The 27,042-nt window shown below is 38.1% G+C and overlaps 1 protein-coding gene across 1 annotated transcript in view; it reads right to left on the bottom strand.

Annotated features, from left to right (window-relative positions):
* Positions 1-266: 266 nt before the first annotated feature.
* The window catches only part of TTC17 (tetratricopeptide repeat domain 17), a 54,316-nt gene continuing 27,540 nt past the window's right edge, over positions 267-27,042 (bottom strand). Inside the window, exons 17-25 of the mRNA XM_079308652.1 lie at positions 11,321-11,491; positions 10,727-10,980; positions 10,037-10,202; positions 7,586-7,706; positions 7,104-7,263; positions 6,549-6,632; positions 4,964-5,083; positions 2,640-2,783; positions 267-1,331 (exon numbers count right to left, since the gene is read on the bottom strand). Coding sequence (XP_079164778.1) covers positions 1,200-1,331; positions 2,640-2,783; positions 4,964-5,083; positions 6,549-6,632; positions 7,104-7,263; positions 7,586-7,706; positions 10,037-10,202; positions 10,727-10,980; positions 11,321-11,491 — 1,352 coding nt within the window. The 3' untranslated portion in view covers positions 267-1,199. The remainder of the gene's footprint in view (positions 1,332-2,639; positions 2,784-4,963; positions 5,084-6,548; positions 6,633-7,103; positions 7,264-7,585; positions 7,707-10,036; positions 10,203-10,726; positions 10,981-11,320; positions 11,492-27,042) is intronic.

Raw genomic sequence — 27,042 nt, 5'->3', positions numbered from 1 at the left:
CATACTCTTAATTTGCATCAATGAGACAGGAGAGTTACATGACAGCTGACTTAGTTAACTCTTTTGTATTTCCTTCTGCCACAAACAGAGTCAGACAGAGGAGCAAGGAATTTTCCAAGGGTACGCACAAAATCATTGGCTGATCAGGAATGTCAAGGCTTTGCTGGCTCCCAGCTTGGTCTGCTCCCAAGGAAAGGCTGTAGCTCTTCCAAGAGAACCTGGACTCTTGCAAGTGGCGCATGACATACACAGTACAGGAGAAGCTGTGAGTTGTTCATAAACAATTTTATTTCAAATATGTGCCCTTTTTGATTCTGGAGAATCATGTCCTCCACCAACCAAAGACAGAACAGATTTGGAAATCTTCCACCTGACTTGTTTGTTGTTGATACCTTGACACCATGTCCCTCCTCCTCCTTGGCAGCTGAAAGTATGGCTCAGGGTGAGCATAACTTGCACCTTATTCCAAAACGGCTAGAAATACAGCGAACAAAGAATTAGTAAATCAACCACTCAGGGAGGCAGAGGGCTATGAATATACAGACAAATATAAAACATCTCATTGGGATTTTACCAATTTTTTTTTTTTCTGCAAGTATGATTAAAAACTACTTTGACTTTAGGGTCCTGATGTTTCCTCCACCTCATTTCCCAACAGAAACGAAGAATTCCAAAAATGCTTCATGTTTCTCATGTTTTTTAATAAATATTTAAAAGTCTGTTCCTCTCCTTCCAAAAAAAGCAAGTAATATGGTATGGAGTGAACAAGACTGGACAAAGCATGAGTTTCACATGGATGAATTGCTGATTATCTCTTCTTACTATTTGGTACAGTTGTGTGCTTTGCATTTCCAGTGGCTTAGATTATAAGACATGAAGCAAGTTATTTTGGATGCTGATGCCAATCTGAGCATTATGGAAAAACTAACAGTTGCCTAGGTCCTGTTACAGGTGGTCATGGACTCATGGAAGTTTCTTGTTTTAATATTTACACGGATGTTTTAAAATTATGGTCTGTGAAATATATTTTCCAAAGATGCTCCTCTATTTGACAAAAAAATAATAAAAGAACCCTTGATCCAAATCCCATCTCTTTTTAACAGTCTTGTTAAAAATTTCAATTCATCAATTTATCTTAGCACACTTAAGAGCAGAATAGAGAATAATGACATTTTTAAAAAAGAGAAAGATGCTGATCTCTAAGGAGACCGTCGCTCTTTTTTCAGAAGTAAATGACACTGAATGGTTCGGATTCGATTCTTTGCTGGGGCAAACTCCGGCTGAAGCTTTAGTGTTGACTCATACCATTTCATGGCCTTTTCAAACTCCTCCTGTGAAGAAAGAAACCAGAGTGCAAAGAGTCAGATTCTAAAACAGTGAACATATTTTCTATGCCTTTCCCATTCCAACCAGTTGTACAGAATGATAAGCACAAAAGTAACTGAACCAATCCTTGTGATTTAGGATTCTTTTCCTTCTTCCACAAATAACTGATATTTTCTTTTCTTTCCTTTTTCTCAATTCTGCATAATCCATGGAAAGGAGTCAAGTTATTGCTGAGAATTATTGACCAATGTTCTTGCCTTTTCTTTTTAATACACCTCTGTATTCTTGCTGTGAAAGTAACTTTTAAAAACAGATTTCAGTCAGAATTTGAGTAGATCAAAGCTTTAAAATCACGGACAATACAAAACCATCAACTTTTCTGAAAAGCTAACATTTTTAGAAACAACCTGAAATTATTTTTAAAAGATTACTCAATAAAAAGAGTAAAAACTGAACAAAAAACACCCCAAAACTTAAAGAGCATACAATAGCTAGACAATTTCAATTGATAAGCTGGACTCCAGGCTGGTAGTTAGAAGCATTCATGTGGAAATAGCATCTATTTTTGTATAGATGAAATCTCATTACCTATGCCACCCTGCTTTTTTATTAACTAGGAAAGCATGCCAACATCCAATACTGTATTAGAGGAAAAATGAAAGGAGAAAAGACACAAAACATTGAGGTTTTCAGTCCATTTCATCACTTCTTCTTCTCTTAAGTTTCTTTTCTCAGTAACTTTATAGTTATGCAGTAGAGATAATATGAATTTCTGGCCATATCATAAAGACTAACTAGATCAAGGTGAGTTGTGAATCTTGATTTTTTAAAAATGTGTATTTTAATAGTATAAACAGACAGTATGAATACTGGAGTCCATTCTGCAAATTATGCTGGGCATTGATAATCCAGATACTGAAAATGAACTTCCCTCGTGTTTGTTCACCACAACTCCAAACTGCGTTTTACTTATTATTCCAAGCCTAGCTCTTCAAGATAGAGACCAAATTCATCCCTGATTTTCCAATATCATAAGAATATCCTGCATTTAGATGGGTAGACAACACAAATTACCAACTGTTTCCTACTGTCTTTACAAAGTTTTGCACAGAGCATTCTTAAGCCAGCTTATGTTGGCCTTAAAGTACTAAATGAGAAATAGAAGCAAAATCAGCAATAAAAGTTTAGTCTTTCTAAAGATACTTCTTCTTGATGATCATACCCAAATCACTTGAACATTGCTCCTTCAGAATTTATGTGAGAATAAGACTTCTATACACATGTAAATAGTGTCCCAAAGACAGTGCACTCACCATTGCTACATAGACATTTGCCAGTGTGAAATGATTAACCACGAAGTGCGGAGCTATTTCCACTGCCATGGTAGCCACAATGATGGCATCATTCCAGAGCCTGGCGTTGTGGAAGATGTTTGCTAGGCTTATTAGTGGTACATCCTGGAGGAGAAGAGCAAGCAACAGTTTATTTCCACTGCAATTGTCTCAGGATCAGCAAGACAAACAGAATAATCCACCACCAAAATGCATTCATCTGGTTCCTACCCACGTCCCTCTCTTTTGATGTTGAGAGCAATGATCCAGACTTATTTTAATACAAAATTGCATTTGGACTTGAGATACAAACAAAAAAACCCTCACATCCACATCCACTCTCAGTAGTGACAAACATGACCCTTGGACAGAAAAATCAACTCAAAAATTAACTCACTTAAGTGTATGTACATTCATTTTTTAGAAGCTCTTACACTATTTTCCCCCCCAAAGATGAGATGCACTCTAAGGACAAGACAAGCTGTTTTGTTTGTGCAACCTCCTTCAGCTCTTGCAAAAAAGGAAAGGGAATATGAACAAAGGGGACAGCAGGGAAGTGAAAACATGGTCTAACCATAAGTGCAACAGACGCATCATTTTTTGTCCTGCCTCTGCCACAGAATTGTTATTCTGATGCTGAGTAATAGCTATAAATAAAATTTTCTCAGCTAGACACTGATGGTATGTTCTTTATTTCCTGGATTTCCAGACTGTGACCTTGTCTGACTGAAAAAACTGTAGAGCCCTGGCAGGCATAACAGACTCTCTGGGAGCTGGGCCTCACCCCTTCAAAGCACAAAATACCTCTGAGTACCAAGGCTTAGGTGCCTTCAACAGGACAATAAAACAGCTCTGGGTGTATGCAATCCCCGAATGCTTGACCTTCACATGTCAGGGAATACACCTGTCCTGGACAAGTTATTCATGTTTGCAAAGCAGGTGTTATGGAAGTCAGATTCACAAGAGAAGTTCACAGGAAAATTAATTACCTTTTATTTGAATGAGAAAAGTCGAGAGAAAATAGCCAAAGTGCATAAAAGCTAAGAAGAGGATAAACTAAAATACACAAAATAACTCGTAATTCAGTGCTAACTCAGAGTAAAAATTGCAGTTCTATCTTTACAACCAAATCCAGTGTTTTCTCTGGAGGCAGCTTCAATATGGAGGACAAAAACAAGGCACAAATTCAGAGTCACACAACATTATATCATACTTCTAGAAAACACTACTACTCCACCATAATCTTGCCAAACTATAGTTTCCAATCCTTAGTTTGACCCTTACAAATCACACAGCTAGGGAGTCCTTTCCTGAGTAACCAATTACATACAAAGACAGGAAAATAAGCAAAAGCTGAATGGATTAGGTCTTGGTTCCAACCCTTTTTAAATGGATAATGCAAGAGATCGGATTATAGGAAACATACAAAGCATGTGCAGACGGAATGTGCATTTCTTAGTTGAGGCATTTCTACTGTTAATGGCTAAATCCTTCTAATATCCTGAAAGTGTGAATTACTTTGTCTCCATATTTTCAGAGAAATTAGAAGACCAAGATTCCAGTGAAGTTTACATATGTCCGTGCTGCACGATTTGTTGCTCAGGTCCCTAAGAAGAAATCTGCTGTGTTGAATAAGGAGCCTATATTGCATTTATCAGTTGGCAAGGGGGAGCTTGGTGTTTAAGAGCAGACATTACAATGCTCAGCACAGCACCTGGCAAGGTGAAGGGTACAGAGTACTTCAGCCAACTGAAAAACTAAAGAGAAGACTGTGTCCAAAGGACTGCCTTTCTTTTTTGAGCAAGGAATTGCTGCACAAAGTCAAGGACTAGTGTACTACTGAGATTCACAGCTCAAATGCTTAAAGATCTGAGCATTTAAGTAATTCCTTTAGATAATAATCTCCCACCCTCTCTAAAAGCATAACCAGGGAACATACTCCCATATACTAGGTTAGAAGACTTGTCCAGATTAAGGCTGATGAAGACTCAAAGTTCTAACAGGAGGAAGTTCAAGTCTGGGATGCCCAGGGAGGGGTAACACCCACTGAACTGCAGGAAATTCCAATGAACTTTTCATCAGTTGTCTTTTATTTTAGAGACAGTCCACACTAAACAAATGGTGAAAATCTTGGTTTCACTTCAACTAGCTAATATCTAATACATTACAGATGCCTGATATACAGTGCTGGCCTTAACAATAGTCTCTGAAAGCTCAGCTGTGACAAACAAAACATTCTTTCATCTGGGTAGTGAACACACACACTATGTGATGTATATACTAGGTACTACACTATGTGTACACACCTTCATGTGATGGGGTGCATAGTGCAATGCTTGCCGTAAACAATCAATTGCCTTCTTGCCTTGGCCTTTCACCCTCCAGTAAAGAGCTGCCATGCTAGAGAGGACCCACGAAGTCTGATTCTGCCAAAAGAAGGACACAAAAAACTGTCCTGTAAACACCAGTACTGAATATTCTTCCCACCTTTCACTCTTTCAGTTTATTTGATATACTGAGGTAAAGGATGTTACACTTAAAAAGAGCATTAAACTATTTCAAAGCAGCAAAAAGTTTCTGACAACATATATGCAATAGCCAGATAAATGAGACTGCCAAATGAAACAAATTCCAAGTGCAACATCATTTTAGGAAAGGAATAGCAGTTAAATAGCTTTCAACAGCAACAACAGTTTCAGCAGCCACAACAGCTTCTAACCAGCTCTCTGACGCTGAGCATCTATATGTGCACACACATTACCCAACATGAAGGAAAAAACTTAGCTAACTTAGCTGATTGGACTTGTAGGCTCCCTGCAGTCACTGGAAAGAGAAAGGATGCCCTGGGATGCAGCTCAGTCCAGAAGCCGGCCAAAGCCCAGCCTCTAGCTGGCTGACTCCCATGCCCTGTGTTACAAAGGAAAATGCTGAGAATACTGTTTCTAATCTTTGCACTAAATATTCATCTTATTTGGATCAATCTTGGTGTTTGCAGGGGAAACTGGAATGTAAGAGAAAAAGTTAGTATACATCTAAAGTGAAAAGAAACTAAATCTTGTAACATGAGGATAACTCATTACTTTCAGGGGATGGACAAAGCTATATTGGTTTTAATTTCAAAATACAGTAAGTACTTCAGATAGCTTTGGGTCCACCTGGCTAGGAGCACCAAACTGTCTTCACTAAGCCTTCTTTACCATAGTACTTTGGGATATTATGCCTACTAGCTGTAAATACAGAACAATCCCTGGCATGTCAGTCTGCTTTGTGAATCCTGTGAAAATTACGTCCCTAATCCTCTCATCCTGGGGCTCAGAGCTGAGGTCCTTAGTAGCCTTTAGCTAGGAAGCTTGGATTGCTCTGAGGAGAACATGAAGTGCAGGCTTGCACATGGTACCAAACTCTGCCTGAACATGTGACACTTCAGGCCAACACTGCAACAGGCAGAAGCAGCAGGCTGAAAAACCAGGAAGTCCCCCTGAGCTGTCTGCCAGGAGTGTTGCTGGAGAGGGGAGACATGGCTTAATTCTACTTTCCATAAGCTTCAAGTCAATGTAGCATAAAGAGAAAGAAGAGGGCTGAGAACTGAGAACAGTTTAATAAATCAATAATCAGCAACGCTGCTCACTACAGGGCAGGAAACACTGGGACATTTGGCAAGCTTAAGTTTCCACAGAAAGATACAGAAGACACTTGATGGTATAAGCACAGGATATGCCTCAACAAAATACCTGTGAGGGCATTACAGATGCTAAATAGACACAAATCCCTAGTCCAAGTGCTAATACGTTCCTTGAGCAGGATTTCAGACAAACGATTTGAGACCGGATTGACCACGATGCCAGTCATGAGCAGTAAGCCCAGACTTCTCACTTTCTCCCTTACACATACCTTTTCCAAAGCTTTGGCTATTCGAGTACCAACTTGTTCTAGTGACTGTGGTGAGTAGTGGTCTTTGCCAAGATTCTGTAGGACCTGTGGAAGAGGAAGTAAAAGTGCTTAGATCCTGGAACTTGGTAAGAAATGTCCCCTTGTTTGTTGGTTGCTTTTCTGCACGGCGTTTTACAAATGTTGTAACCTGCTTCAACCTAAACATCATGGTCTATCTTGAGTTGATACTATCTGTATAACACAGTGCTACAACTCCTTGGCACTGAATACTAAGAACACTGGAAATTCTGAGTATGCTGAGTTGAACTTTACTAATTCATACACAAAGAGCTATAAATACACAGACACTAATGGTGTTTTAGGATTTCCCTCAGGCCACACTGTAGATGGCTGGGAAAACATTCTGGTAAAATTTCATGCTGCACTGTTGTTACAGTTTTATCCAGGCCTTCACTCACTGAAAGTCACCTCTGGAGATAAGGCTCTGAGGTAAATGCACCTTGAATCTGCCATGGTATGGCCTTTTTTGTGTGACAGCCTTCAGCTCTGGCATACCTCTTTCAGTTGACTTTCTCCAGTGTAATGCAAGCTGGCCCGACTAGAGACACCTTGCAGGTGGTCCAAAGTATGCATACTGGCTGGGAGGTTTGGGTTACAAAGGGGCTCCACGGCTGGTTCCTGCAGCTGTGTGGCAAAATCAATGTGTTCTGTAATGCTACAAATGTCATAAAACAAGTCAAATTAGTCAAGAGAACAGAATAGTCATTAGAAAGCTCTCTAGTGAAAGTAAACTACCCAGAACCCGGCAGAATCTCATTTGAGTAGCTCAAGAAGCAAGAGAAACTGGATCTTTCATCTGCACTTGCACTTTTCAAGTCTAACTGATGAAAATTCCACATGATGTTTTCAAACTTCTTAGAAATTCTGGAAGTTCTTTCTCACCAACATAAAATCTTCAGTTTACACACACTGAAGACCATGTAACTGTCCTGCTTTGTGTAAGTAACTTACTTAGGGCTCATATCCAAGATACTCACTCAATGTTTTTAGCAGAAACAGCAAGCCATGTGCTGGCTACAGTTGTAAGCTCTACCCTGCGGAGTTTCAGGCATTCATCAGGACTTGGCCAGCCAAGGCTACGGTAGTCACGCTTTTTTCCTTGAGAAAGTGAAAAAAAAAAAAAAAGAAATAGAATAAACCTTCTGGAAGCAGAAAGACATTCTCCTTCAGTACAGTGATTCTTAAAATACTTTATGCCTGTGGATATATCCCCTACATAGAAAAGTCACAGTTTCGCAGACACATTTCTTTAAGAACATTCATGAATCTAAATGGATTGACTGGGACTGGTAGCATGCACAGGCAGAAACAGATTGTGTGCAAAACACATTAGGAGATGAAGTTTCAAAATCTGTTTCATTACACTTTTTCCAAAACTAACAGATAAAGAACAATTGCCAATCTTGTTTACAGGTAATGTTTCTACTTAAATGTCCTTATACAAAAATTGCGAGTCATCAGTAATGTTCTACAGCTACAGCTAAAAACTAATAAAAGCTGACTGGTCTATCTGCTGGCAATTCCAAGCAAAAATACTGCCAATATTGTTCAATGAGTACTGTCTAAGACAGTGCTAAGTCAGTGGCTCTTACACTCAGATAGAAACCTTCCTGAAACTATTTAACAATTACACTTTAGCTCTCCCGTTTTTCAGAAAAGCAAAGCAAGGAAGGGAAAGGTTAAATAACTTGCTTTATGGTAACAAACAGATCATTGAGAGAAACACGAATCTGATCTTCACATCTGAACTAATGCCTACTGAAATCTTTCCCTCAAATTTGATGGATATTATATCAAGTCCTAGGAAACTGACTTGTGTTAAATGTTAGGAAACATCCAAACTATTTGGAACATAAGAAAACTTTGTATTTTCATTCATATAGCAGTAGTAGGTTTGCACGTGGGAAGCCAAGTTTAACAACATTCTAGTGCATCAAACCAGCTATATAGACAATATTTCAGTATATATTTCTAGTTAAAGGAAATTTTGCCCATTTGGATGCAATGCCTATTTCTCATTCAAGTTGCAGTAAACCACTTAATAATATTTTGCAAATAACAAAGACGTTTGCAATACCATGTATTCTGTAAAGTATTGTAATAAAATGGAAATTAATTTTGAGATACAAAGGGAAATGGTCAGTTTTTATCACCACCACTGTGAGCTATCTGATTGCAAGTTCTTACTGGCATGAACAGCAAAGGACATAAAGAGGTATGGAAATCCTACAGATGAAGTTCAGTAGTCTGGGAAGGAGTGAAACACAAGACAGATACCATAATTCCTCTGTTCTACCAAGAACTCTCCAGGTGATCTCCAATTTGTTACTTAAATTTTGATGTTTTAGTTCTTGCAAAGAGGATGCCAGCAGACCCTGCCTCACAGGAATGTTGGGAAGATTATTTTACAATTGAGGGATGCTATCTAATAAAGCCCCAAAAGTAACTCAGAGGGAAAGAAGATAAACATTGAAGAAAGGACAGGTGTGTGCTCACAAATGATAGCCTGTTTTTATGTATTCCTTCCCCCCTTCCATTTAAATATTTAATTCAATAACCTACATTTGTCAGTTGCTAAAAAAGGAGGTTGTTAAAGATTTAATGTAAAAGCCTTCAAAATGTGAAATTACTTTCCAGGTCATCAAATCGTCAAGGACTAAGATGCACTGTAGAACTTTGCTTACACATCAGTCCCACAACATTAAGATTTTAGATCCATTGAAAGGTAAAACAAGAAGTATGGGGGTCAATTACTTGGGTTTTATTATTTGGCACCATATTAACAGATTATTCTTCAATTCCTCTTATTCAACTAGCAAAAACTGCATCTGCCTCTCAAAATCTCATCTGTGTTGGTGCAAAACTATTCTTCTGTAGCTGTACAGTGTTTTGGAAGACAGTCTCTAAATTTTCTCTTATAATATTACTGAACAATTATAGCAGAACATTTGGTTTTTATTTATTTACTTCATTTTTATTAGACTAGGCTTTCAGCTCCCTCTTTTTGAGTTGTATGTCTTATGTTTAGCCAAAAGCCAGTATAAACTCTTATTCTGCATCCCAATAAACTCATCTGCCCATTCAGTTTATCAAAAGAGATCACCTAAGGCCCCTCTCTCTTACAGCTTCTACTCACAGTATCTACCTTTTTCATTCTCCACTCTCACCACTTCATTCCCAGAAGTTTTTGAAATTAACTAGAAAGTTTTAATTCAACCCATCAAGTTAGGCCGCACTTCATCAAGAAGGTGCAGATGGAAGAGATTTCTTATTTTTCCATGTACTCATCTAGAAGGGACATTTCACTGTGTAGCTTTTGTGATGCTCATTTTCAGCAATAAACTAGTGTAATAAAGGCTGCAAAGGAAATAAACCATAGTAATAAAAAAGTTGCAAATGATTGTCTTTCTCTAGAAGCAGCAGGTTACCTATTGGTCCAGGAGAAGGTATCTTTGGTCCACTGATCTCTAGAGCAGTTTGGTACAGGTTTTCATTTTCTGCATTAGTCCCTTCTTCCACATTTCTCCCAACCGGCTCCTGGAGATCCAAGCTTTCAGCTTTCGGTTTCTTCAAACGTTTGACCTGAAAAGTGATCTACCAAAAGAACAGTATTGGCAAGGTTAACAGCAAGAAACACCATGACTGCTATCAGCTCCAATGCACTACTTGTTTTAGCCCAAAGATGTAACAGATGAGATCTCTCTCTCTCTCCTTTCCTCCCCATCTCAACTGATTTTTAAAGCCTGCTCCCTTTCACTGCATTACACCATGCAAACCAAGTACACAACTTCTGACCTTCAAAATTGGAGACAATCAATTTAATTGCTGGAGAACTGAAAGGCATTTTTCATTATCTATTTTATTAGTAACACGAGGAGAGGGATGTCAGTGCTTCCATGCTAACCAGAACTTTTGGGTTAAATCTTTTTAAACTGTGAGCAAGAAGTTGGTTATGAATTGAAACTACTTGTTCACTTCACACCAGCCATCAATGTCCAACTACATATTTTAGGCTCATAGGGGAAGTTCATAGATCTGTATCTCCCCCTCGAACTGTTCTCATCTTTCCCTCCTCCACAACATTAGTACAAGACTTAAGTAAACTCATTCAAACTTACCCATTCAGCTTCATCATCATCATCACCACAGTCCCCAAAACAGGAGCTAGCAAGTCCATCCTGAGATCCCTTCTTCAGGACCCGGATTCCCTGCAAGTCCATCCGACGACCTTTTACCTCCAGAGCCCCTTCAAAAGCTTCCTGAGGCCAAGAATTTTCAAACTCATCCACCAAAGCCAGCATCTCTTCAGACATCTGATCGTCTTCTAAACCCTCCACTCCTTCTGAGCCGTTGCTTTCTGCAGTGACTGTGTCTAAGACAGAATACCATAAAAAACTTCAAAAATATTTCCCTGTGCTTTCACAAGTTGTACAAAAAGAATCTTTTTCTGTGACCTGACTTTTTCACTTGCACAACCTAAGTATCACTGACTACTCACTGCACACTGCAAAAAGAGAGAACTAGTTAATGCAGATAAGCAACTCTGTTGTGCTTGGAGAACAATGAAGAGAATGAAACTAGTTTATGGGTTACTTGTTACTTTATGGACAGAGAGGGGAAAACACAGCTTCTCAGTGGAAAATAAGATAGCTCTTCTGAAAAATCTAGAAACCATTTCATTTGCCAGAACTATTTTTGTAAGGCTGACTTACTTTCCAGTCTCAAGAAGGAGGGATCCCTTGCTGAACTCTGAGTAAGGACTTCTGGATCTTCTATACCTCCCTCAGAGTGTCCTTCTGTCGTTGCTGTAGCTGACTCATAGTGGTCATCAAAGTATTTCTCCTTGCCATAATTGCCATCTGGATTTTTCTCATGACAGTGGCCTGAAAGAGAGAAATTTACTGATATACCATGAGAGAAAGCTCCTGCTAGACACAAGTGCAGAAGCTGTATTGTGGAAGCTACCATCTTCTAGTTTTCTGTGGATTTTCTATGTTTTTAATCTATGGATTGAAAGAAAAGTCTATGAAGTATGAAGGACCTTGTTCAGTGAATAAAAAACTGATCTGCCCACTGACAAGGGAGATAATGTAAAACAGTTACAGGAAATTATGTTATTAGGTATATGCTGTGAAGTACTAATGCAAGAAAAATCAGCTACTTTTCAAAGGAAAGTTGAAATTACAAGAGGAATTACTGTGTGTTGGCAGCCACTCCAATGAACACTCCCAAGACATGCTTTAGTGACAAAGCATCATATGAGGCTTGTCTGTCACATGAACTTTCACCACCACAGTGGTCCCCATGCTTACGTGCAAGAGAAAAAAGACCAAGGCAGACTGATCTGGGAATGCCAGACTGACCTTCTATGCCAGCAACAAACAGCATGTAGGGATGACTAGCTCATGAAACAGAGAGACAAAAGCTAAGAACATTCATCTGTACAAAAACGCCAAAAGTTTATACAGTTGAAAATTTAACATTTGTGATCAGGTTGCAAGTTCACATTCCACCAAATGCAAAGATCTAAGAATAACATCAGAGGAAAGCCAAATGTAGAGTCAGTAATAAGCAGAAACAAAAAAGCACACACTTGCAGCAGTTGTCTTTGAGCATCCTTCAGTGCCACATAAGCATTCAGACAGTTTAAAGGGTGGCCACCTGCATCTCTGTAACAATACTTTTGATAGTAAGTACATTTTAACTACAGATCTCAGATCTTCTAATATTAATTACTTTCCATAGGCAGAGGTGCTTAGGGGACACAGCTAATGACACCATTCTCCACATGTGTGAGAGGCTGGGAACTGCCCTGACCCCCAAGGCACAGCTACAGGCTGAGACACAGACTGGGGACACTTGTCTCATTACACAGGAAACCTGTTCCCACTGAGAAAAACACATTCCATGTACACATCTACTGCTTTCAAACCTTTTCTTCATTTCAATCCTTTGTGAGTGAAAATAGTATACGCAGACAAATGAATTAAGAAGCACACAGTTGAATAAAAGAAAAATTAAATGCATTAGATTCTCAAGTATATTCCTCATTCTACCTTCTCTGAATTCAAATTGTATTTCTCCATTCATACAGGAAGCATTATTTTTTTTCAACCAGCAGCATAAAATAACAAGAATGTGAATAAAGTAGATCAGTGACTCCTTTCTACTTCACACAATGATCCTATGATACAAAAGAATAATTCTAGGTTTTCTGTCTTTATCAGGCCAGTGGGATGAGAGGATGGTTCTAACTCTCCTATAAGGGTAACCTGTTCCACTGCTGCTCTGCCAAGTGAAACTCCAGCTTTAAGTCTCTGCTTCTCCATCTGGGGACACTCAGGTGTCATCTCTGGAGGAGAAACAGACCATTACTTTCTCTTTGTGTGTGTGTGAGTGACCAAAATCAAACAAATGAAACTGGATTTATAAATCCTTTGGGAAAACTTCTTGTCCTACATTTTTTTTTTTTTGCTGCATGCCAGAAGACAAACAATGGTAGGAGGAAATGTATGAAACAGAAGGAGTTAACTTCATAAACTCTTCTAATATCTACCATACAGTTACAGTCAGCTTTTCTTATTCTAACAGTCATTGAGTCTTTCTTCAATCCTCTGCCCATCTCTCTCATTTTGCAAATAAAAATGTAATTGGTTTCATATTAAAAAAAAGATAAAACAATCACTTCAATATATGGGTAACATCATGTTTGGTTATGTGAAATGGTGCACACAGAACATTTAAGCTGCCCCCACCTGACATCAACCCAGCCTGATTTCAATACAAGTCAGGTGTTTCTCAGTAATGTAATGACTACAATTTTCTTTGCTGAAGATACATTCATCATTAGTATAAAGAAAGAAGCAAAGGGACTCCAACTCAGACAACTATTTTTAATTGAAATAAAAATGCCAAAAAGAATTTTAAAAGCTGCAAAGTGCAGACAGAAGGAAAAAAATGATGACACTTAAAATTCAACTTAACACCAACTCTGTTAATATTAATTTACAAACACTGACAGCTAAAATCAGACTAAATGACTGTCTGTGCTGGCTTTCTTGGGATCTGAGAGCTGCTATATATAGAAATCCGAGTGACCTAATTTCTTTCAAATTGCTGCTTTCAGTTGTCTGATGTTGCTGTAGACAAAAATGCTAATTAAAAACCAATACAAGTTGAAGATCTCTAGTGAGTGAACTATGAAGCTAGTGGTACTGAAACACTGCAAACAGAACTTCACAGCCTCTGTCAGGCAGATGCTGAAATCCAGCAGGAAGTCCAGTGGGGAAGAGTGTGAGACCAGCAAGGGAACAACACAGACCCAAACTCCTGGCACATCCTCTGTCTGTAGAACTTTGGCTATCACTGCAATACTTACAGCACCTTTGTTACGTGAAGGACCAAAGTGACCACTGACCTACAAATGCTCAGCTACTTATTATTACTATTTCACATATATTACGGTTGTTTAAATCTGCACATATGAGTTTTAGGTGTAAAATCCTGACACAGTGATATTACAAAACTTGGAAGTCTAAAGTTTCTACATTGTACTTAGTAAGTTCAGCTTACTCCATCCTAAAAATTTACTAGAGAAGGATCACTTTCTTGCTCATTTATTTTCTGAGAGCAGTTGTTGTCACTCTTCCTATTGATTCTGTAGAGCTGAGACTGATCCACTTCCCTCTAGCTGTCTGCCTTACCACATGTATTATGAGACCTGGTTATCAAATTCCAGCCATCAAAACAAAAATCATAGTGATGATACAAACAAGTGCCTGGGTCTTTAAGTGATGCAAATAACAGAAATAGTCTGTAGCAGGTTAATGTAGAGGCAGAAAAAACCCACAGAGTAGTTCTTAACCTACAAAGGAAAGCCTCTGGAGAAAAAGGCAAATACAAACTCTAAACTGAAACATTGAGACCTCAGAGATTAAAATCAGAGCACAATACTGCATATTAAAGGACTCTATTCCCATATTGTTATAACTTGTAATTTTTCTCACCAATGTGAACACACTTGTACAGCATTAGCACAATTCAAATGTTAAATATAGAAAAGATTTGCTAGATAATCCATCCCATTTAATATCAACCAAATTCATGATTTTCAGGACCCCTCTCCCATGTCCACTGAAGCTGTGGTAACTACTGCAGCTGGTAGGAAAAAAAAACAAACATTAGACAAAAAGTCAGGCTCAAGTTCTTTAGGAATGGGGTGATTCTGAACTCTTAAGCAGAAATTCACCTGCCATAAGTAGGGAAGCACCCAGAGTGTTGATATTTGTCACAAGGAAGGAGAAATATTAAGAGGGAGAAGCAATACAGTAACTGAAGTTTATGGCTTGCTCCATCTATGATTGGGTAACAAATACTTATTCTGAACCATATTTGATGTTGCCCCATTTCTCAGAAAAGTCACACATGGAAACCATTATGAACTTTCCTCATTATGTATGAACTTTTCTGGTGTGTTGTGTTTTGGTTTTTTTTGGGTTTTTTTTGTCTAAGAGCAAATTTCTGTTAATTTGGGTGATCCCAGATGCTCAGATTGAAAGCCACTCACCTAAGGCAAGGAAAGAAACATGCAAAGTGCAGAAGAGAGGAAAGATGAACAAACAACACCCCCAGAGGATCACACAGAAGTGCTGCACCTCAAGTAAGGTCTTCAAAGTAATCAAACCACACCATTAAATTAGGCATAGATTGTTCTAAAAATGTAAATTAACTGCCACTGTAGCTCTTTGTTTCTTGTGGTTCTCTCTGGCAGAGAGAATGAGGCCTCATTAAATATTTTCCCTGTTTGATTCCTATATACCAACCAAAGATACATGATTTGGTGTATCAATAGCATTAGAAATAAAAAGTAAAATTATCTCCAAGTGTCTTTGGTCAGCACAAAATTTTTACTGATGTTGAGTTCTTTGTCAGTGCAGAACCTGCAAAATATGGCATTTCTAACTCCAGCATCACAGGTTTACAAAAATTATTGTGTCCCAACTTCTAATGTTGTACAGACTAGTTCCCTTAAAATTTTTTGGTACATATTTAGAAATTACAGTGGCAGAATAATGCCTTAGAACTAAAAATCAAGTAATTTTAAATTTAGGTACTGATTTTTTCTCCCTACCATTTGGAATAAGCAGAGCTGCATTATCTCCTGAATTATTACAAGAGTCAAGGACTGTTGCTGTTGCCAGTGACTTGCATTAGGTTAGGCAAAATGCATGTTATCTGGAGATATGTGTCACTTAAATGATTTGCCTCTTTATGGGTAAACACAACCAAGAGAGAACTGTACTTAATACAGACATAAGTCATTCTAATACCTGAGTTGTCAGAGTAGAGAACAAACTGAAACCAAGCTGCTAACAGGAGTTATTAACTTCATACTTATTTTTATGAATGCTTAAAACTAGTATTCCCCATGGTGAAATTCAGTAAAGGTAGGTCTTTTTTTTTTTTCTTTTTACAGCAGGAATGACATATCACTGAGCTCAATGGAAATAAGTTTCAATCCCTGCATGCAGATGAAGTCTCATCTACAGACATCTCAGCAGCAGAGAATCAATGAAGAGTCTTCTCTTTACTTTTGCTAGTCACTGCTTACACAGATGCAGAGACAAGTAAAAGGGGGTGGTGCATTTCCACTTATGAGAATGGGCAATGATGCTGCTCAGAGGCCACATGAAAAATCTGGATGTGCTCACTACTTGACTGACACTGTATATTTACAATTAGGCTAAAATATATTCATTACAGAAATTAAACTGAAACCCAGCACATCCTCACCCACCACTTTTAGAGAACCAGTCTTGTGCTTCACATCACAGGCAATATGATTTGCCAGGGTTTACAAAAATAATCTAGAATGAGAAAATTCACCTATCAGAATCTTTTGTGCATCTAGAACTACTGGGATCTCAGTCATCAATATTTGGGCTAAATGAGCACCCTAAGAGGTGTCTTACTTTCTGCACCACAGTGACTTTGTTGCAATCTGACATTAACAAGCCAGGCAGTGTCACAGGGAAATGCTGTTTGGGAAACCATCCTCTAGACAACATAAAAACATGAACTTTGACTTTCATGGCAATGTTAACACTAGTGATTAACACACTGCATATTCTTAATTACTTTGATCTTTCAAGGTGAACATGGTAATTTCCTAAAGATCTTCTGACACATTAGCAGCAACCACGTTATTCCAATCACATATGAACATGTATTTGATTGCAATGCATTTGCCAAGGGAAAAAAATCCAACTCACTTATTTTGAGGTGAGTTTTAAAAGCAATAGGATGAGCAGTAACTACAGAAGAGACCTATCTTTAGCAGCTATTGCTGCTCTGCTTACCTTAATCATAAATTAGCATGGTTCTATTTAGATTTTGCTCTAAAATTAGTCTTTTTCTTACTGTTTTCGTGAACAAAATACATATTCATACTTCAAAATTGAGCTTTGAAAGCAGAAACTGCAGAACACCTAGAGCTGAACAGGACTGCCATCAACAATGTTACAGAAAGGTCACGGGCCATATCTGCTAAACAATGGTACAGCAACAATGCCACAGGAATTTGTTGCTTTCCACACACACAAGCATATTAAAAATAAAACTGAAGAAATTCTAGTTTATTTTTAGTGAAAAACGATCACCAAAGTGATAGAGCAGGTAAGTAAAAGGAAACGAAAATGAAAAGTTTTAATTAGAATTAGCTGGCTGTGCAGTACTGACCTGTGAATGTTTGCTAGGTCTGTATTTAGCTCAAGAGAAATACATCAGATCTACCACATATCCACTGTGCACTACAGGACACAGGAAGGACACAAAGCAGATGGGCAACTACATCTGCAGAAGCATAAAACACTTGACAGCCTTGCTGCTGACTGGAAAAGCAACCAAGCAGTGGCCAGTCTTGCTCCCTCTGAATCTAACAGTATCAGTGCTGATTTCAGGCTGCACGACTCAGCTCCAGAACATTAACACCAGTAGACCTCCAGTGCCTTTTACAGTTGTTTACTGGATAAACCACTAAAAAGATGCATCTACTACCCACATACCATCATAGAATCAATTCTGGATAACAAAAGACAGATTGCAGTAAGTTCCCACTCTGATGAAAACAAGCAGCTGTATGGGTACTGGAAAAGAATAAGGAGTGTAGCGTCCAAATTCTGAATTAAGCTTTTGATGTGTTTTCTCCTTACACACAAAAATTACTTTTTAATTCTTAGTTTTTTCCTTTAATACAAATCCTCCTTTGAAAAGCCAGAATTTATAGAACAAAAAAAACCCAAAACATTTTCAAAGGACAGGACAAACTGCTGATTGAAAAAGTGAAGTATCGAAAACAAATAATGAAAAGCAAAATGAAGTATTTAAAAAGCTGATTTTCATGAATTCCTCCCTTTGATAGGCAGTTGCCCTTCTTCTAAGATGATGATAGGTGTGCTCAAAAAGGAATAGTCAAAGAAAACGCTACATAAAAACCTTTCATTTGATGGATAGCAAAAAACAGGATGATAATTTATGCCATCAAAATTTAGACCAAAGCACACAAAACTAAGCATGCAGAAGTTCTTTTTTATTATTTATTGCAACAACAGTTTCCCAGTTAAGAGGCTTATATGCTGAAACTGTTCTCACTTGTAGGAAGTTTTAAAATCTGATTTGTAGCAAAAAAACTGCCTCTAAATTGGCTTAGCTATAGACTTAAAGGTTATCTTTTTGTCTCATCACAGCAGTTCTGATTAAACCTTTCAAAACACACAAATGCCAACAATATATAAACAGATTTCTTGATCATATTGAGAAGTACCTCACACCACTGTGCCATAGACCAGTCCCTGACGAACAGATACAAAAATTCACTCCTTATGAAATATAAAGCAGTGATAAATAAAACATGGGAAAAAATTAAAGAGAAAGACAAACCTATTTAAAATAGAATACAATGCAGTTTCATAAGGCACATGCATGCAAAATATCCAGAAGAATTCAGTAGGCTACTCTGCAACAGAGTAGAAAATGTCAACCTTCCTCCCAGCAACAGGGAGAGGAAAATCAAAGAGATTGACTACCTAAAGCCTTCAGCCTCCTCCTTCCTCTCCACCCACTAAAATAGCAGCTTATTTTTTTTCATGATGCACATCTAGAAGCAGGAACTTACTCTACAGTGGCAGGAATAGGGCCTAAAACATAGAAACATCTCAATGTAACCCCCCCTCCTCCAATCCTGTCAGTGAATAAAAGATAACTAGAAACTATCTCTTTCAGAAGACCCTGTTTCTATGTGTAGAGCAGGAAGGTAAGTAGGCCTCCAGTCTGATTTCAGTCTGTGCCTCAAGGGTAATGACTTTTTCTTTTTGTTTGTTTTAGGGAGAGAAAAAAAAGCAAGAGAAATAAGCACATTAAAGTTCTGAAGACAAAGGCTTGTCCTCTGTGACTTTTCCTCAGGCCAGATTTTTTACTGTAGATACAAAACCAGTTAATTATTAATTTCTTAGCAATAAACATTCACCCACAGTAGATCCCAATACAAGGCTTGCTAGAGTATTAAATTACTAATATTTACATCCCTGTACACAACACAATTCTGAAATCTGTTTACGATAAGCCAAAGACAATTCTCAGTTTAAGTATCACTACCATAAGCAAAGCCTACAGTGGCCTGCATTTTTTTGCTCTAATCTTTCCTATTTTCCACATATCTGTTACTCTAAACATCACATATTTTTAGATTCTAAGTATCTATGTACTCAAGTCAAAGAAGGGCTTTAGGTATCTCTATTATTACCTCTAGTAACCTCTATTGAGAAATGGCATCATACAGTTGAACTCTATGAGAGTTGTTAACTCCACTGTGCATTACTGTCAGCTTCCCACTTCTCTGAATGCATGGGGTTGAAACTCCAAAGCCAAGGAAAGGCCTTATGTGTGTGCCTTGATTACCACTTTGTAAGGTTTGCACCATATACTGGAATTTAAACAATGTACCACAGAGACCTGGTGACATGTTTTTTTATTCTGAGAAACTACTTTGACAGGTTGTATTTATGTTCATGTGTGTACCTCTTCACTAGGTCATACTGCTCATCAAAAGCAGATCCATAGTCAGACTTGATCCATGATGATTTCTAGATTTGTTTGGAAGACGTATCCATGCAACTGCTTCTCCTAACTGGACATCAAAGGAGATACAGACAAACAGCAAAACAGTGTCAGCTGGTCAGGTAGGCCTGTCCCTTACTAATCTTAGAGAGTTTTTAAGTGCTTGGAAGTTTGCCTGACAATGCACATTCTACACAAATCCATTAAAAAGCAGAACTGTTGCTATAAATAGAAGTAAAAAAAAATAAAATTCTGATGTTGATGGTTGTGATGATCAAGATTAGCCTTTTCTTAAGTAAGGAATACCTGCAGAAGATTATGTTTGACAAGAATACTGCCAACCACTCTAGATTAGAATTCAACAAGAAAACACTCTCCTCACACTGCCAGAACAGTACAAAGCCATAGAATAGTTACTGCAGAAAGATTAAAAAGTTTTGAAAGAATGTCCCTTCTCCCCAGAATGGTTACATTCAAGAAGCTTCAATCTCCTCCTCTAGGGAAATGCTGAACTGTCCTAGTTTCAGTCTCTAGTAGCCAGAGCAGATGACTGATTTAAAGCTTTGAGGAGAGTCAGAGCACAATACAAACTCATATGAACCAGGCAACCAACCTTAAAAGGAAAACAAATCAATAAAGCAGACAGATCAGGGGTAGTTAAGTGCCTGGCACTCCATGGCTCAGCGTGCAGTGCTCATTTTAATCTGAGCACATGGTGCTTCGAGACAACCTCCACATGACTCATTACAGGCTGAGGTCACACATCACCACTCTCCAGGTTCTCAGATTTAAGCCAAGTGAACACAGCCTTTAAGGTCTCAGGCACCTGCTATTGACACTAAACTACACATGGTCACTTTTCCCAAATATGGGGACCACATGTTCTTTTCTCCTCCAAACATGCTTTAACCAACTCACTAATTCAGTGTGTACAGCTCAACTATGAACATATTTGTGAAACTACATCTCCCTGCAGATGTAGCTGGGGAATTACTATTCCTCCTAAAATGGCTGTTGAACATATGCAGTTATTGGAACCTTTTTAATAGGTGCAGCTCTAGGTGGTTTATCCTCTTGAGGTTCAGTAAGAAATCTTAGCAGCTACATGTAACTGCCACTGGCAAAGACAGCCTCTCCAACAGAGAGGAAGACACAGTCACAAATTTATAATTTTCTCTACATTCTTGTCACAGAAAAGCACCATACGCATTGCACAGAAATATTAATTCATCTGATAACTGAAGGAATCAACTTTTGAAAATTTAGTTGGAGAATCTTTTCCCTTTCAGTAGTGCCTGATAATTCTCCTCCTCCTACATGAACATGCAGCTATTGCTCAAGTAAAGGAAAGATCCAGGTAACTTATGAAGAAGAATCTTTTGCACTGTAAAGGTAGATAAAAATGGGAAATGTCATATTATATTTATTTTAATACTGTACTGCATGTTCTTCATGCTGAATGATTTGGCATCAGTAAACTCTCACTGAATTCTCCTACAGTTCTAAATTCCCTTCCACAGTGCAATTCTCATTTCCCCAGTCACTCCAGCAGCTGAGGCCAGAATTTTCTCCTCTCTCCTCTGCTAGTCAATGGTCTTCTGATCTTGGGATAAGACAGAATGGATACAGATTGCAAGTATACCAGCCTTAACAGAGCATGATGCAAAGTGAGACTGATGACTGCTGGGAGAAGCTGTCAGGTACACTGCCATGCAGGAAACAAGCAGGCCATGTACGTAGGAGAGCAAGACATACTTTGCATGATGAAAGAAGCTGCAAAACAAACTCACCCATTAGCATATTTAACACATGCAGAAGAGAATGACATTTGAGCAACAGAGATATACTTAAGGAATCATGCATTGTTTACAGAAACCTTTAAGATTCTTAATGGCTTTCCAGCAAGCAGCAGCTTGGAAGCAATGTGCATAAGCAGTGAGTACACAATCTTTGGATACTGGTATAGCTAAAAATGCCAAATTTAACATAGTATTCCACTCTTTTATTTTTCAATTTAGGAATCTTAATCTATACATTTTTATATAGTTTTGACATGTAAAATATACGGAAAGGAAAGACAGGTTTCAAAGTAAGCTTGTCACAGTGGTATTAGGGCAAGATCATTCACCTTCATTTTCCTTCAGCCACTCAAGAGATACAACATGAAGACTTTTCAGGGAAAAACATGATTTATAAATCAGGCTCGAAGGAGTGAAAAATACCAAGAAGCCTGAATCTGGTCAACTATCTTCAAGATCGTATCACTAATATTCTAATATTACTGCAGCAAAAGTAGACTGTGGGAACTGCTTCTTCCCTTAATGGGCTAGTGGTGCAGAAACAGTAGCATAAACCCAAAATAACTGGGTCACATTATTCTCACAGAGCACATTCTCACATGGATTTCTCCAAGATCTTCCACTCAGAAGCACATCTGACACTTCTCACTTCCCCAGGGATGCTGGCTTCCACCAGGACAAAAAGCAGACCTCATTTTCCATATCTCCCACCTACCTGTATTCTGCAAGATGTTTTCACTCTACACAAGCACAATTTAACCTCTTCTTACTTGTTCAGCACTACAGAGACCAAATATGGCGACCTAGAGTCACTTGTATGGCAACCATCAGAACTTTCAGATGGACAGTCACTGTCTGATCTTCCCTGCCAGAGGGAGAAAGAATCCAGCTTGATTTTCAGATTCCAGGAGGAACTTGCAGGGTGAATAGGCACATGGGTGCACTCCTGTGCATGTATGGGGCAGCAATAAGCAATTGAGTAACTTCAAAGGATAACAATGATCTTAGAATTGCCACTGTTACACACAAATCCATTCTCTCTATGCTACTACTAAATGACCAAGGCAAATTATTGCCATGATGTGTTTCTGAGAGCTCTGACAAGCTGTTCATGTGCTTCATAGAATTCTACCTGTTGTTTAAAAACCCTACTGCTGTTGACTCTTCTGTTCATACAGGTGAACTTTACCATAAGGCAAGAGAGAGAATAAAGGCAACAGAGAAACAAATGGTCACAGATCCCACCAAACCCAAAGATAAATAAGAGTACTAACATATGCAGTATTCTCAATAAGGTTCAGGAGCACTGATGAATTCTGCCAATACGCAGATCATGGTGAGATTAAGCTGAATTTTAAACATGCAGAAGTGCTCAGTTCAGAATCCATATAATTGGTATAGATTCTGGTCTTTTGCTTCAACTAAACACCATTAAATTCTGAGCTAAGTTCAATATCCTTTGTTCCAAGAGTAAACATCTTAGGGGATGTTTATTCCATTAACATTAATGTAACAACATTTACACTGTAAGTGATAAGCATTCCTTGGATGAACAAGACACAGAAGCTTGAGAAAGAGGCAACTGTCTAAGAGGATCTCATGCTATAGGATATGGAACAAAAATTTAGCAATCTCTTGCTGGGACTATCAAGTCAGTCATAACTGGTAGGCAATGAGTTAAGTGAAAGGTGCATTTAAAAATGCAAATTATTTCACATCTCTGTGTCTCATCACACTATTGTAAAGAAAATGATATTACACTTTTGGTTAATGTTTGCGTACCTCCAATCATTAAAGGGACATGAGGTGATTGTAGCTGTCAAACTAGTGTCCAAGGCTTAAACTGGGATATTGATTCAAGGAAGTTATTTAATGTGTCATAAGCTTGCTATTAGAGTTTCAAGCACAGATTCTCCTTTCAGGTCAATCTCTCCCCCTTAGGTCAATTTGCTTAAAGGTATAAGCTTATTAACTTTAACTTACTTTAACTTGTAAGAACCTATGTGCAGAGGCATAAAGGGAAGCCCATACACATAAAAGCTGAAGCACCTTTCCCGTGTTTTATTTTAAGGGGAAATAGACGGAATGAACCAGGAGTTTTGATTTCACGTGGCACAGACTGTTGGTACCACAAGAGGGCACTAAAGCCACGCCTAAAGCGGATCCATTACAGAACTCACTCTGAGGAATAAGGATGAACTGCTTTCACAAACACTCCCTCTAAGTACAAGGATGCAGGTTTCTTGGTGGCATGCACATACATTCATACAGAACTCACAATCCCTTGACTTTCCACAGAGCAGCACAAAGTCTTTTGTAAAAGCACTATCCTGCCAAGGATGTAAGACAGTGAGACTTGAAGCTTGAAACAAGTTACATTTCATGAACGGCACCAGTCTGTTACTAAGACTTGGAATTTTGGCCTTGTCTATGTGAAGTGCATCAGTTCATAACCAAATGGAACTGTGAGTCGGAGGTAGATGCTTAGATAAAAATATTATGAGTACAAATGACTTCTGTTTGCTTAAGCAACAATTCTGTTTACACATAGAAAAGTCTTATCCAACAGCAACTAACAAATCAGCATGTTTCAATGGCCAGCTGATCACCACACTAAAAATATTGTTCTCATATTCTGTAACCTTTTAAATAAGGCTTGGCAACATCTGAATGTTTACATCAGCCAGTGAGGTGCCACAGGAACAATCCCATAGTAGGACAGTCCTCTGTAGATCTAAATACCTGATAAAATACTTGCAATATTTTAAGTTGTAAACTGCACAAGACAAATCTCAGCAATGCACCATTCAGTATCAAAATGATGCTGGCCTTCTCTACTAGCTTAATAAGCAGACCAAATATTTCATTTCTGCACCTTTGAGAGCTGACCTTGTTTTCCTCATTAATTTTTTTACACTTGTTAACACACATCTCTGGGTCCTGTTAGCTGTGTATCAGACATAGCTCCTAACAGCTGATGTAGCAACACCCTTAACACTGCCAAGTCACCTCTAGAAGGATCACCACAGGATAATGCTGGAAGAATGAAGTCTTCCAACCCTTTTCTCAGGTATTTAGGAATAAAGCACTGTGTGGGCTCTTGCTGTATAGCATCTGTATTAGATGCAACTGCCTGAACTCCTGCAGCTGTCTAAAATGCATGTCACAGATGATAGGGTTGAAATAACTTTGGACACTTCACACACATCCTCCATAAGAAAAAATAACCCAACAAAACCCCTGCAGATTTTGAAATTATTTTACAATGAAAACAAACATTTATATAACTTGGGTTTGAAATATAAACTATCTATACCAGAAGTAAGTTACTAAAAAAAGTACCAGGCAGCAGTACAGACAGGAACATATAAGCAAGCATCCAAAAAGTCACTGTTAGTGTGTCACACTTCCAAAGTCCTGTGCTAACAGCAAACGCCCCAACATGCTTGAGAAAATGCCTATTTCATTTATTTGAAATAAACACCAAGCACATACTGTAATCAAAAATCAGGCCATGAATTCAGATTTTTGATCCCATATTCCATCTCATGCCAGCATATAACTCCCACTGACCATTTGCTGGATTCTGCCGATGGCTCACGGCAGCAGAGCGAGGAATTCCATGTCTCGCTACTTAGCTCAGATTTCCTGAACAGAGGCTTTTGACAGGCGAAGCAAAAACACAGCTACCACATGGGCCTACAACCCAAAGCACAGGAAGCCTACTGCTGTTACTTCCAGAAATACTGAAGGAATGCTCATCAAAACAAGATATTAAACCAGAGAAACATCTGACACTCCAAATTCTTGGCAAATTTCTCAGCATTAGATATTGATCTTAAAGGATACAAATTATTTATGACATGTCATCAAGTGAACAATTATCTCTTTTCAACTGTTTTTCTTGGACTGAAGGATCAAACAGAGGATTCTCAAAACTTCAGGATACTTTTAAGTAGAAAATATAACTTCTGAGTATGCATTATTGAAATTCTGTTTTGGAGACTTTGTCTCACTTTCATATAGCTTGTCAAGGTTCCTTGAGTCAGCTGAAGCTTACAGAAAAAAATATTTTCCCAAACTTTATGCAAATAAGATAGGTAAATCTACCTTTCCATCTTAATAGTTTGAGTATGGACTTAAACCACAAAACATATCAAGACTCAATTAATCAGTGTGTTTACTCTGCACAAGAACGTACAAAGAATATTTATGCCATTTGTCAGGTTTATGTTTTCAGGTTTCTTGAACTAAAACAAAATATGACCTAAAAGATATTATAAATAAAAATAATAAACAAATATTAAGACAAGAAGGGTCCTAGAAAAAGGCAAATAATACAAATACAGAGTAAAATGCTTAAATAATGGAATATTGAAATTGAATGAGCACATTAACATGTTAAGGCATATCCAGCTCCCTCTTGATTTAGCAGCTTTACAAATTCTTTATTTATCAAAACCCAACTCCAATGCACCAGATGAATATATTCATGCTCACTTTGCTAACCAGTGGCCAAGTTGACAAAAAAAGGCCAAGATACCACTTTTCTCTTAAGTACTTTTGAGATGGGCTTTCCCTCATATTCAAGAAACACAAACTTCCTAAACAGCATATACTGTAACAGCTGACCTCAAAATGAACATCCAGGATCAGGAATCAATGCAAGCAGAAGCCAAGAATCAACCAAACTACACTATGACAAGTTTAAGGAAGAAAAGCATATAAAACAAAAGTTTACAAAGATAACTCTGGAGTTCAGATATAGCCACTACTTGTTGCTGTTTCTGTTCTGTGAATGTATTTTTAAATTGTTTTCTGCTAAACTTCAAAATACAGTAGCTATGACTAAGGTTTGACTAGAATAAATTTAACCTTGTGAGCTACAGACTTTTAAAAGACCTTAAGTAAACAAACATTGTTTTGTTTTGTTTTACAACAGTGTGTCTCTTGTGATGAAATATGCAAGTTCCATTACTGCTTACAGTATCTCCTAGGATTTTTCTAAGCAGGGCCATCTGAAGTTAAGAGATTCATTCTGAGGTACCAGCATAGGAGTTGACATTATGAGTATCAGCAAGAGATCCATCAGTTGGGCTGCTACAGCACTTACTGCAGCCCACTCAGCCAAACAGCATTCATTTCTCTGCACAGCTGATGGGCTTTCAATCACTGCAAAATGCACAGGGCCATAGAAAGCAGTATTATTTTAATGGCATAGTCCTGGAATTTCAGCTATGATGGTATCATCCATATTGTACCAGGAGATAGGCCTCTAGTCTGTGTTTAGACAGCATGATTCCAGATGCTAAATCAGAGGAGGTTTCTCCATGTCTTTTCACTGGAAAGTGAATTAAAAAAAAAAAAAACAGAGGAAGTCCTAGCAATGCTAAAAATCACAAGCATTTCTCTGGTGAGATTTACACCTGAAAATAAAGAAAATATTAGATGGAAAGATACCTTAATGACAATTTGAGATGGAAAGGATTAGAAAATATATTAATAAATAGTCTATAAGATTG

Source organism: Erithacus rubecula (assembly GCF_903797595.1).
Source record: "Erithacus rubecula genome assembly, chromosome: 6".
Taxonomy (NCBI): domain Eukaryota; kingdom Metazoa; phylum Chordata; class Aves; order Passeriformes; family Muscicapidae; genus Erithacus; species Erithacus rubecula.
This window is presented reverse-complemented; position numbering and strand designations above follow the sequence as displayed.